We start from the raw sequence: 14,038 nt of genomic DNA on the forward strand, positions 1-14,038 counted from the left end.
ATAGTTATAATTCAAATTTAAAACTCTAAATTAATGGTAGAAATATTGCATGCAAATATTTAAAGAAATTATTGATAATTATGTAAAATAAGACATATTTTATTATTTTAAATATGAGAAATATTATTAATTCAAAGATTTATTATTTATAAGTAAATATTTATTTGAAATTTTATTTTAAGTATTTGTCCTTTTTTTCTCTACTTTCTACCAAACCTTATCCCTCCAACATCCTTTCCAATTATTTTAATTTTTAAAATAAAAATAATAGATGTGTTTAAACATAAAAATAATTTGACAATTAAATTAATCTATAAATATATAGCCTTTTTCATGTTTATTTTTTTTTGTAAAATACTTTTTTTTTAAATTATCAACTTAATATTTTAAATATATTAAAAAATTTATTGTATCCATTTTTAAATTAATTTTTATAATTTTAAAATTTTTTAAAAAAAAATGTATCAATTTTTAATAATTTTTTATTTTTATTTTTTACCTTTTAAACCTTTTCCATACCAACCCTAACCCCCAAATTATTTCTCCACCTTCTTCTTCGTCGTCCTCTGAAATCTCTCTTGTGATCTCTCCTTCTCACTTCTCATGGTTGCTACTATTACATAATTTACGCTTCTCTCTTCCTCTTTCATCTCATCACCTTCATTCCCCTACTCCTTCTCTTATCTCTCTCTCATAAACGCACATATTTATCCACCTTTATCGTTCCATATGAAGCTCAAATTGCAATAGCCACCATTACCAACATTGCAACCATCAATTTTTCCATATGAAGCTCATATTGCAGTAGTCATCAACACTGACATTATCACCATCATTTTTCTCATTTGGAGAAGGAAATTAGAAAAAAAAAAATAAATGAAAACACAAATTTGAGGGTTTGTTCTTTGCTTATGGATTTGGGATTTAGTTCAATTTACTATATGATGCATTTTTTGAGGATTTGAGAGTTTGTGATTTATTCTTTGCCTGTGTATGTGTGTGTATTCAACTCTGCTCCTACATCCCTACTCTTTGGACGGAGTACCGCTAACCCTAAGTCTGGAACAGGGTTCTATGGTCGGTCCGGGACCCTTGGAAATTGGTCCAATAACTGTATCTACATCAATCCACCCTCTATATTACCACAGCTGCTCAGGTTGCTTCTTTCCCGCCTGGGGAGTACGTTCGAGCAGTCTATAATTAGGCTTGAGCACCCCCCCCCCCCCCCCCCCCCCATAGAATCAAGGCTTAGAATCAATGCTTTGATCGGGAATGCCTTCAGTTCACAGTGTAAAAAATAAGGAAAACAACTTGAGATTGTTCTCCAAAACCATCAAATTGAGAACACAAAAAACACAAATAACAATTGTCAAACGTGTTTTTAAGTGTTTTTTGTTTTAAAGAACAAAAAATAGTTTTTAGAAACAGCAACCAAACATGCCTTAAATATCTCATGGTGAAAGTTCAATAAAGAGGTTTTAAGGAACCCACTCCATCAAAGACTAAGAAAAGAATTATGGGTGTTGATAGTATAAAATCCTATGAATTAGAAAAGAACTATAGGTGTGGGTGGTATAAGATCCTAAAGAGGAGGTACATGTGATAAAGTAAAACTTGTATCAATTTCTCATCATTAGTGAATTATTTAGTGATTGATAAATCACCTATTGTTTTTTTACACCTAATAACTTAAGACATTTTTCCATGTTACATCTCATCTTGTATTATTGATTGATTTTATTTATACTTGCATGAGATTGATTATGATTGATATATAATTAATTTAAAGGAACAAACTAAAAATTGGTAATAAAGCATTAATTTGGGATTAATCGAGGAACTTCTTATTCAACCTATCTTTTGGGTAATTTTATTATATTAAAATTAGACATAAAATTTCTAAAACGCTCTATGAACTCAACCTAATAAGAACATACTTTGCATAATATATAATTATTTCACTTATCACATGAGGAAAAGTATTTCATAAGTATTATCTTTTTACAATGGATTGAAATGATTATGATAAAAGCGCTTTTATCTGTACCGTTTCTATTATAACTTATAAGTACTTATATTAAAAACATTTTTATGGAATACAATGAAGTGCTTTTAATATTAGCTTTTAGTAATGTGGTACGATAAAAGTTTAATTTTGAAATAATTACTTATCAAGTATTAGTTTAAAATTCATTTTAAAAGTAATTTTTAAAAATTTGCTATCCATTTATAAGGGAACGTTTTTATCATTAAAAAACACCTTTTAACTTTCCTAGAATCACTCATAAATACACTCTTACAACCCATTTGCAAGTGATTTTAGGAAAAGGTTCTTCTTCATGCCATGAAGGACTTCTTCATTATTTTTTTCAACAACCACAAATACCAATCATATCATTCACCAAAATATATGAAGTTTTCAAAGGCATGATTATCTTATTTTTGTTATAAATGAAGTGGTGAATGCCCACCACATTATTATACTAATTAACATTATTTATGCCTTTCATTTACTGAACATAATTATGAGATTAAATGGAAGTCATTTGGAAGGCCTTAAAAAAGGGTTTCTCATCCTTTGTACAACATCCATCCCAAGTTCTCAATTCTTTTCTTTGATTCCCTTCTCTCCATTATGTATTATCAAAAGTAATATATATTTCTCTCTACTTGATAGGAGATGTTTTTACAACCCGTTTTGCGGATTCTCATTTTAATGAAAGTGTTTTTCTGTTATTAGGGAAAGAAAAGTCGATTCCAAAAGAACGACAAAAAATTAGTTGGAATGCATCTACTATGTCTCATCTTGATCCTCTTACACATCAATGTGAACTAAAAGTTCAAAAGATCATTCATTTGCAAAATCTTGCAAATGAATTACCAAATGCATTCATTGATATAAAGAAAGTTACAGTCACATATCTCAGCTACAAATACCCTAGCATGGATTGATGTCCTTGTAAGACGATTAACAAATGGATTTAAGAAATGCCTGAAGTGAGATAAACTTGTTGACTCAAAGCATGTAACTCCTCGGAAGAGGAGAACATAAGGAAAACTTGACACTCTAGAAAAGACCATCAAATGACTTATCAATCTAAAATTGATAAATTTATAGCCCCTGAAGAGGCACAAATAAAGCCGAAAGCCCATGAAGAGGCACATATTGAACAAGAAACCCCTGAAGAGATACGAATTGAACAAGTAGCCCCTAAAGAAGCATAAGTACTTAAGAATTATGAGATTTCAGTAAGTTATGTACACATGGGAGAAAAATGAGATTGAAATAATATTGTTATTAACAATATTTTTGCTTTCCAAGTGGCCAATGACATCATAAATAAATGATGAAGAACCCGAACCATGAAATATGGAAGAATGCTAACATAAAAATGATCAACCAAAATGGAAAGAAGTTATGCAAGTAGAGTTAAACTCGTTAACAAAACAAGAAACTTTTAAACCTATACCCCAAACACCTAAAGATGTAAAGTCTATTGGGTACAAATGGGTATTTATACGAAAGCACAATGAAAATAATGAGATCATAAGATATAAAGCGTTATTAGTAGCATAAGGTTTCTCACAGAGACCTGGTATTGACTACGAAGAAATATACTCTCCTGTCATGGACACAATCACATTTCACTTTTTAATTAGTTTGGCAATCTCAGAAATACTAGACATATGTCTCATCGATGTTATTACAATATATTTTTATGTTGAATGAAATGGTGAATGTCCACCACATTATTATGCTAATTAACATTATTTATGAGTTCTATTTACCCAACATAATTATGAGATTAAATGGAAGTAATTTAGAATGCCTATAAAAAGGTTTCACATCCGTTGTATAACATCCATCCCGAGCAATAAGAAATTCCTTCTCAATTCTTTTCTTTGATCATCTCCTCCCCATTATATATTATTAAGAATAATATATATTTCTTCACGTTTATTCTCGTTTTATAACACTTTTTTATTTTTCATTTTTTATAATAAACGGTGTCATTTAGATATGTTTCCTATTCTCCATTTTTAAACATAAAAAAAGATAATGAATTTTTAAAACATAGAGGCATCAAATTTATTTTTTTACTACCTTAAATTTTAAAATTTTTGAACTTTTTTTAAAGAAACATAAATAAATTTATTCTTAAGTTATTATAATTTTTTTTTATTAATTCCAAAATTAGATCCAACCTTTGCTTTACATCCTTCAAATGTTAAAATATCAATGACTCTTCACACCCTTCAAATCTTCTCCCACTATTTTCTCTCTATAGAAATATTAATAATAACATAGGGAAAGAAAATATGTAGAGATGAAAAAACAAACAAAAGAAAGGGGGAGGACCCTGTGAGAATGGATTTTTTATTTTTTTTTGGAATCCTAGGGTCTATTTGGGAGTTATTGAACAGTTTTGTAACTAGAAAACACCTTTGATGATTTTTTTTTTTTATGGAAAATGGTTTTTTAAGAATTTATTTTGAAAATAGATTTTTTTCAAAAATAAACGAAGTGTTTTCAAGTGTTTTTTTACATAGAGTATTCTAAAAATAATAATTAAAACTTGTGAGAATACTTTATAAACTTTTCCATTATACATTAGTGCACGCTACTTAGCAATTGAAAACTATCTTTAAAAACTGTTAGTATAAATGGCTTTTTGAGAAATGTTTCCAAAACATTGTGAAACACACCAAGATGCTTAGAATCAAGCAAGTATCAACCATTATTTTCTGACATTCTACTGGGAATAATTCCTCAAATTATATCAGTAGAACATAACACAGCTTTCGAGTCTTTTATAGATCAAGTGATACAAAAAAAATGTAACATGGAAGCATGAATAGCAGGAAAAAAGAAAGCTCTCAATTCAGAATAGAAATGCAGAAATATGACTATTCACATATGAATACACAAAGTGTAGAAGAAAAACATACCTATAGTAGGGAGGCAGAAGAGATCATCTTCAACCTTTTGTAAACAACTGTTGTGTTAAGAGTATGTGGGGGAGGAGAGCTCCTGGTGTACTTTGTTTGAGTTTATAATATAGAATTGACTTGATCTGAGCTAGATAGAGTATCTTTCAATTCCCGGCCCTTGGTTTCGAATGGGAAGAGTATTACGCAGATCCCAGAAATAAAGATTACAATTTCAAAGAGAATGACTGCAGCAGCTTGATGGCATCCATGCACCAAACCAACTGCAACAAGAGGGCATAACATCCCACCAATCCTTCCAACTGAGCTTGCAACTCCAACGCCTGTTGTTCTGACAGATGTTGGGTATATCTACAATTGAAGAGAAACATGGAGAGATTAATTTCTTGGTTCTGATGGAAAAGGCTCTGTTATATTGGGAACAAACAATAATAGCTGCAGACAAACCACAAATTTATGATCACTCATAATTAGATAGATAAATAGATGAGAGAAGACTAGAATCCCAGAGTTCTAGCTAATTAGAGCTTTAATACCATGTTAAAGAAGAAAGAATATGAGATGGGAATATGTTTTCTCTCTTCTTTCATTTTTTTATTAATTAGAAAATAATAAAGTGAAGTAGGAAATATTAATACATTGCACCCCATGATAACCTTAACATTCAAATTACAAAAATGCCCTCACAAATAATCTTTTAAGGCTATGTATGGTAAAGTTGTAAAAAATGTCAAGGAAAGAAAATAAAAGAAAAAGTGGAAGAAAAGAAAAAAATAAAGGAAAATAAATATCAGATTTAAAGACAATAAATTATGTTACTTCAAAGATGTATAAGTTTCTAAATAATTTTAATAATATTTGATTTTCCTTGATAAAGCCAAACATGAGAAAATTATTTTCCTTATTATTATTTTTTTTTCTTTCCTTAGTACTTGTTGGGAATCAAACATAGCCTAAGAACTCATAGATTAGAAAATGGATCATGTAGACAAACAATTGAGTAAGGATGTGAAAGTTATGCGATTTTAATAAGCATGGATTGTTTTTCTACATTTTGTCATCCATTCCCAAGTGATAAAAAATGAATTTGTTTCTGTTGATACCATGGTTAAATTTTTTTTTTTTTTTTTTATTAGACATGATTAAAATCATTTGCATCAAACCTGGAACTACCAAGGCCTAATCGATATGCCAACTAAGAAGAATTTGAGTTTATCTAAAATCATCAAAATTCAACACTTGAATAAAACATAACAGTATTAAATTTACAAGAGAATTCCAGCAATGGGAGCTCCAGGAGCCAATGCATTGATTGCGGGAGAATCCAGATATAAACCTACTTTTTGAATTTGTGTTGCTTTTCAATTTCAATCATCATTCCATATAAGATCACCCAAACAAGAAGGCAATCAAAAGGGTTTGTTCCACTCAAACCCAAATGAATATGAATCCTATAGTTGTTTTTATGCATAGAGATTAGAGAATTGTAACAAAATCAGCACAGGATTACCATACCTGTCGGATTAGATTTTTAAGGAGGAAAAGCCTGTCCTTTTGCACACTTTTCATGCAGAAAAAAGAATGGGGAGAACAAGTATGTGGATATGGGTTGGCTAATGTAAATTGTAAAGACAAGACAAAATACAAATTTGAAAAAAAATACATACATACATACATATAAAGATAATCTAGCTGATTTAAAAAGTATGGGCAGATAGAGTTTCAATATTGTAAAAAATGTGGGTCTTCATGGAGCATGACATTTTCATAATTTCTGGTTTGTGAGATACCAAAGAGGAGTAAAAGTTTGATAACATTATCAGATGAAGCTTAATTTCTCGACTTACCTCTGGAGCATATATGTAGACAACTGTAAAGGTTACTGTAATGCATATGCGAGCTCCAAACAGAAGAGCTGTTGTCAAACCTTGAGGCTGATGGAATACCAATGGGAGCAGGAAAATACAACAGAGGAAGAACATTGCTGACATTGACAGTTTGCGACCAAGTATATCTACTGTGGCAGCTGACAAAAGGAGCCCAGGGAATTCTAGAGGTGAACCAAAGGGCAAATGTTACTTGATCTTCTTCCATTGGTAAGAAAAACATTTTCGATAATCAAGTAAAACAATAAAGAGATGAGTAGACAAGAGTACCTGCAAAACTGGTGATAAAAACATCTTTGTAATTAATATCCTGGGTCTTTTCAGACTGCAACTCAGCCACCCCACATTTATTCTGTCCATTGTTCAGCTCAGAGGTCAGCAGCACGAGGCCATAATATGAAAATGCATTCCCAAAGAATACCATCCACAAGAGGAGTGTTGATCTGAGTAATTTTGGGGACAGAAGCATAAACAGTGATGAGATGCCTCCCACATTAGAATCTATATCCTTATGACTTGGGCCAGAATCTGCTTCTGGTGAGAGCAACTTCGTATCTTCTGATGGATTACTATTCTCAGGTACCCCTACTTGGTGATCAGAAACAAGAATGCCAGGAGGTAGTTCTGCTCGGTTCATTCTTGCTATTTTCTCCAAAACACTAAGTGCCTCGGTTGTCCTACCTTTCAGGCATAAATACCTTGGTGACTCGGGTGTCACCCTATAGAATATAAGCAGAAGCAATGAAGGAAGAGCAGACAGTGCAAGTAACCACCTCCAACCCAATGTTGGCATGACACACTGTAAAAACATAACATGAGAAAGAAGACTACCAGCCAAGCATCTTTCTTATTATGGGTATTAGCATAAAGATCCTAATCTGGTAAAAAATCAACATTATCTAAACTTCAAAGTCTCGATAAATGACTCAAACTCAGATTGGAGAAAATATATATATATATTTTTTTTTTTTAACTTTTTTGATAGGAGATGCAATCTGTCTTCTCTTGAACTTCTTTCTGCATATATTAAAAAAGTATCCAGAGTAGATAGAGCAAGAGCTAAGAACTACAGTAGGCTCTTCCTCAGTTTTCTAGGTTCATGGGTGATTGCAACACTAATCACCCATTGCTAATGCCAAATTATTGCACATAACCCCTATATATATTTACACCAATTCTCCACTATGGAGCAAAGAATCTCTGGATCAAGAATGGAAATAACTGGTATGCAAAATACGTTATAATATTCAATGGAACCATTGTTTGATTATTTCAAGAAATATAACAAAGTCTAATCTAAATCATAGGAAAATTTTAAGAAAATTGATCTTGAATTTCTTCAATATAGAAATCTTAATGCATGCCCCTAACCTAATGGTCAAGAAAATGATGCTATTGATGATAGAAGCCTCTTTTGCTGAGACCACATGCCGAAGGAGCCACACTTGACTGGAATAATAACCAGACATGTCATATGCAGTTTATTGGAGAATATAGAAAACCATCAGAGAGAAAAGGCGATAAGTAATTTTTTTTATAAATATCTAATTAATAAAAATATGCTACCAAAGGGTTAAAGAATTTTGAATGGTGAAATAAGGCATACCACTTCTCTCCACTAAGGATCCTAAGAATCTCATCAATGTCCTTTTACATGAAATCCGAAAGCATTAACCAACATTATATCTCCTTTATCTCCAGGATTAAAGATCAGAAATTAAGAAACTAGAGACAAATAAAGAGATCAAAATCCATGAAGAAAGCATGTCAACTCAACCACAAATGATGAGGTAATCATGAGCATACCCATGCAAGTGAAGCCTCAAGAATCGTTCCAACAGTCCAGAAACCTGAAAAAATAACCATCCAAGTGCCTCTATTTGGAGCAGGAATGAACTCTAAAAACCAAGATGAGAGTACAGGACCACCTCCCAAACCAAGACCAACCAAACAACGAAGAATAATCAATGAAATATAATTTGGGGCAAAAGCACTTAGAAAACCGGCTGCAGAAGTCACCACTGCTGTGATGAGGAATCCCTTCCTGGAGCAATAGAACAAAACAAAACAATTGGAACAAAGTAAAAAAAAAAAACAACTTATACAGAACAGCTGAGTTTTTGTAGAAAATTGCATCAACATAATTTCTTAGAAAGAATAGCCAAAGCAAAATCATAGTTATCAGAGCAAGTAGAAGTGGGAGTTTTGAATAGTAGAGAAGTAAAGCTAGAATAGACTACTTGGTAAAGAAGCAAGTTAGAAAGAGGTGCAAAGCATTACAATTAGCATGCACAAACATGCACATTAATTGTATCTTCACAAGTTGATAGATACTTACTATTTTGAAAATTGGATTATACAAAGTTTCATATTTTAAACACATTTAGCAATGAATTTATTCATATGTGTTACTCCAAATGCAATCCTCCATTTTTTCTTGATATATGACAATCTAATAAAGAAGCGGGGTGTTTTTGGGTTTCAATGGCTTGCTAGAATATATGCACTTACAATTTAGAAGTGATATCTATAAAGGATTATATAATGAATACAAGAAAGAGTATGCAATGATAAATTTTAGAAAAACAAAATGACAGTTACTTATATTAATAATCAATAATGGCTAATAAAAGATGCTTTCTCATAAAGGAAAAAAACAATGAATTATTGGGTTGGCCTACTGTATTAGAAAAAAGAGTAAACACTAAATCCATAAGAGTATTGATTATCATTAGAAGTTATGAAATTCTTAGCTAGTGGGCAACGCTTGCAGTGCTTAGTTAATGAATCTTGGCACTCCTGACTAAAGTTGTAAATAAATATAAAAGCAGAAATTGTTTCAATTTGAAGTGGACTTCCTTGAAAGTTTTTAAAGAATATCATTTTTACACCCATTCCCTCCCTCCGCCACCCCAATTCATGCTCCCTGCATGTAATTGCTACAAGCGAGAGATAGAAACAATAAATGTGTAGCCACTATGTAACAATCACAAAATAAACCATTGAAAACATTAAAAGAAACAGGTACTTTAATTGAATTAACTTTGAAATATGCAGGAGCTAGGAATGTTTTGTTATGGTACACCTAGAATTGCTTCCTGGGAAAAAGAAAAATAAGACAAGATGAGAAGAAAAACATCATAGATGAGTCACACATGAGGCATATATAGAATAACAGAAGACAAGAGTAATAAAGATTAAACACCACAAAGCATGTCCAGAAAAATTAGAACACAAAAAATAACTAATGCGAGCAGAAAATAATTAGTTCAAGTATGAACTGTTCAAGTTTGTTTAATTAAGCAAACAATATCTAGCATCGAATCAGAGAAGGAAGCTGTTTAAGTAAAGAAGAGAGGCTATTACAACCTAAACACAGAAATGGAAAGGGGCCTCACCTTCGACCGTGGCTATCAGAAACAATGCCCCATGAATATGCCCCAACTAGCATGCCAGCAAAAACTACACTAGTTATTAGGCTCTCTTCATGAGAAGAAAGACCCCAAGCAGACTGCACAGCTGGTCCTACGAAAGAGAGAAGCATCATTTCCATTGCTTCTGAAATCCAGCCCATCCCAGCATAAGCAAGCACAAGAATTTGGAAATTTCCAAATCCCATGGCCACAAGTGCGTCATCCACTGTGTAATTAGGGCTTTCATCCCCCATCTACAAAACTAAAGAAACAGGAAAATTTTGTTCCAATTTATTAGTAAAAATAAAATTCAGCTTAATAGCATAATCACACAAACAATCATTTCACATGAAAAGGGGCAAAATGTTTACAGATCGAAGTCATGTTTCTTCTTTAGTCATAATGTTTTGCCTGCATCATAAGTGGTTGCAACCACTACCAAACATGATATCAGGAATGGTTGTGGAAGATCATTACCAGATGAATAAAAAATATATTAGTTTAAATCCCTATGCAGTATTGCATCAATTTGGTGATTCTCAAGAAAGTTGGAATTGCTTGCTCTTGGAAAGAATTGATAACTAAATAGTATTCTCTTCTACTGTGTGATTCCCAATAAATTTTGGATGAATATTCACCAAACAAGCTTTGATGTTTTGTCTTTACATTGGAGTTGCACAAACAAAGGTGTACCTACCACAAGATGAGCTCCAATTATAGCAATAAGCTTTAAAATTATTCTTTTTTCCTTTTCATCAAATAGCTAAAATTCAATTGCATTGAGTTCAAAAGCTTTGTTGGTACCTAATGTTTCAGAGCTTTGGACATTAAGTTAAAAGAACTAAGCAAATAGTGATATGGATGTTGTTGGGGTGGTTGTGTGTATTGATACTCTAGGAAGATGCTATAACCTCAGAACGATGACAACATAAAGGGAGTTCAGATTGTTGAATTCAATTCATTTTCCTTAGAAATTGGACATCTTTTTGGAGCTAAACATTGTTGTTTTAAGCCCTTTATTCATGATAGAATACGTGTCTAATTCTATAGTTCTGTCATTCATGTTGTATGAATGGTTATAAATGTGGGAGATTATTATTCACGGCTTGTTCTTGGGGAACCAACTGGATGTGCTGCCAGCAGCAATCATCATTGTGGCCATAGTAGAGAGTGTAAACAAGCTCATCATGACGGAAATATCAGGTAAAAAATTATTTAATAAGCAGCAGCTGAACAAAGGAAGTTGCAGAATATGCATATGAGATTTTTGCAGTATCTTTGCAGCCTCAGGCCCTCATTACCGATGACTTGACTCCAGTAAACTTTGATTTCTTATCTAAATCATACATATACATTTGTATTATCAAATTCCACAAGTTCATGCATATGCAACTTCAAATTGCAAGATCCCAAGAACCCTAGTTTTTGAGCATTTCATTACTATAACGACAAAACCCGAACCCAAAATTCGCATAATTAAGAATGAAAAACAGAACATGAATGGAATCTAAGCACACAGAAATTGAAACACCATACCAATCCTATCACACAAAAATCAAGAATCCATCGCCCAAAAACAAACAAACATTCAAAATAATCCAAATAGAATACACAATCAACAAGCAATTGAGACTGCATGCCGATTAAACAACCAAAACCCACAAAAGTAACATTAATATTAGATCCAAAAAATCTAGAATTCAAATCAAATTATTACAAACTATGAAGAAAAAGAGGAAAGAGGAGGAAATGAAGAACCTGGGAGGAGGATGAACGCGGAGATGAGGTGAGAAATGGGAATGAGAAAATGGATTGAAGTAAATGAGAGGGTAGAGGGGTTGGTTTTTCATCAAGAAGAAGCAATTGAAATTTGAAAATTATCACCAACTACTCATTATAAAAATTATTGTAGTTTTGTTTATTTATACGAAACTCCTTGCCCGCTATTGACTCCACGCCTCTTTCTCTGACTTTGACAGTCTATGGTTTCTCTTGTTTGTGGGCTTCCATTTATTGGGCCTACTCTCAGACCAGCCCAGACCATTCCTGCTGAGCCTTTACATCATATGGCCCATATAGGAAGCCTAGTATGTTTAATTTGATCATGCTTTTTTAATTATATTTATTTATATTAAAATTTTTAATTTTTTTACTAAACTTAAAATTTCGTCGATGTTCCATTTGTTCCTTGTTTAAGGTCCGCAACTAACTTTACAACTACGTAGTAAATGATAATCGATCCATTATAAATGTTGGTTTGTTGAAATATTCATTTGTCATAATCTTTTAGGAGGCCTTATGGATATCATATTACGATTCCTCGAGGAAATGTTTGGTTTTTGGAAATTTTATGGAAAAAAATAAAAAAGAAAATTATAAGTGAAAGAAAGTATGAAAAACAATAATTCATTTGTTTTATTAGAAAAAGTTTCTCTTATTTTGCAAACCTTCTCTTAATAGTCAATAATTACTTATGCATAATTTGCAAAACAGACGTTCTTAGAATTCGGTCAATCATATAATACTATTTGATTGAAACTTAGTATAAACAACTAAAATACTTTTCCACAAGCATGACATTGGATGTTTCCGAGATTTATACTATTTGTGGTTGTATTGTATATACTTTTTTTTTCATCCGTGCTATTTTAATATCTTCCTAACAAAGTCAAAGATGCCTACGAAATGTTAATATATCTTATTTTAAATATTTACCTTAGAGTCTATTTAAAAGTGATTTTGGTTAAAACAATTTTTATCCATAGCGCTTTTGTTAATAACATTTTAATTAAAAACATTTTCAAAAAGATTTGGTTAATACTTAAAAGGTGTTCGATAAAACTTAATAATTATTACTTAATGATTTAAGTTACTTTTAAGTTAAATGATACTTAAGTTGTTGATTTAAAAATTATTACTTAATTCTTGGTTTAAGTATTAAGGTTGTTTGATAAAATTAACTTAAAATTTTATTTAAAATTATTAAATTGATATATTTATCCTCATAAATTATAACTATGACAAAAGAGGTCCTATAACAATGGAGGTCATGAAGTAGTAAAATAAATCATGAAAATAATTAAGGTAAATGGGAACAAAAAGATAAAATAAAGATTTAGATTTAAGAATAAGTTAATTATTTTTACTTATTACTTAATTTTTTTTTAAGTTGTACTATTAAGTTGTTCTACCAAACACCCACTAAACATGATTCTTTTTTTTTTTTTGTTTTACCCAAATATTTGAGTTAAATTTAACTATCTTTCCCTCAACAGGCACTTACATGACTGAAAACTATTAAAAATCCCCCCTTGACAAACCATGTCCATGGAGAAATAACTTTCCTTGTTCATTAATTTGTTTTATTAAACAATATAAGGTAAATATATAATAAGTATATTATAAGATATAAGAAACTCAAATAAAAATAAAATTTTAATTATAAATTTGATTAAGGTGATGTTTGTTTTTTATTTGGATAGAAAAAAAAAATCAAAATATTTAACTTTTTCTATTTATTTAAAAATAGCTCGTTGATATCAAACAACATAGATAAAGTGAACTTGTCATCAATAAGTTCAATTTAATTATATTGGTTAATATTAATAAGTTACTTTTAACTGATTTTGACTTTTTATATTTAGCAAAAAAAACAAACACCATTTAAGAATAACAATCGATTAAGATATACTTTTTAGCTAATAAAAGTTGATTAACCAAATATGCTGAAAACGATAGAAAAAAAAATGAGATGTAAGAAAAAGTTATCTCTTTCAAATATTTTTTAAA

General features: G+C 31.0%; 1 protein-coding gene across 1 annotated transcript; it reads right to left on the reverse strand.

Annotated features, from left to right (window-relative positions):
• Nucleotides 1-4,712: 4,712 nt before the first annotated feature.
• On the reverse strand, nucleotides 4,713-12,147 carry LOC117922701 (organic cation/carnitine transporter 7). Its single transcript, XM_034840887.1, has 6 exons — nucleotides 12,008-12,147; nucleotides 10,235-10,511; nucleotides 8,643-8,880; nucleotides 7,107-7,635; nucleotides 6,798-7,000; nucleotides 4,713-5,301 (listed from the first exon to the last, which is right to left on the reverse strand). Exons 2-6 carry the CDS (start codon nucleotides 10,501-10,503, stop codon nucleotides 5,053-5,055), a joined length of 1,488 nt encoding a protein of 495 aa, XP_034696778.1. The 5' UTR covers nucleotides 10,504-10,511; nucleotides 12,008-12,147; the 3' UTR covers nucleotides 4,713-5,052.
• Nucleotides 12,148-14,038: the final 1,891 nt, after the last annotated feature.

The sequence above is a fragment of the Vitis riparia genome, chromosome 9, assembly GCF_004353265.1.
Source record: "Vitis riparia cultivar Riparia Gloire de Montpellier isolate 1030 chromosome 9, EGFV_Vit.rip_1.0, whole genome shotgun sequence".
In the NCBI taxonomy this organism is placed as follows: domain Eukaryota; kingdom Viridiplantae; phylum Streptophyta; class Magnoliopsida; order Vitales; family Vitaceae; genus Vitis; species Vitis riparia.

What these genes read in the sequence shown, in the direction of transcription:
- LOC117922701 (XM_034840887.1), bottom strand. Translation starts at nt 10,503, where the DNA reads ATGGGGGATGAAAGCCCTAATTACACAGTGGATGACGCACTTGTGGCC. An exon ending in TCTGATAGCCACGGTCGAAG is followed by an intron (nt 8,881 to 10,234) that starts GTGAGGCCCCTT and finishes CTATTGCTCCAG; the next exon opens with GAAGGGATTCCTCATCACAG. An exon ending in TTTTATCACCAGTTTTGCAG is followed by an intron (nt 7,001 to 7,106) that starts GTACTCTTGTCT and finishes GTTCACCTCTAG; the next exon opens with AATTCCCTGGGCTCCTTTTG.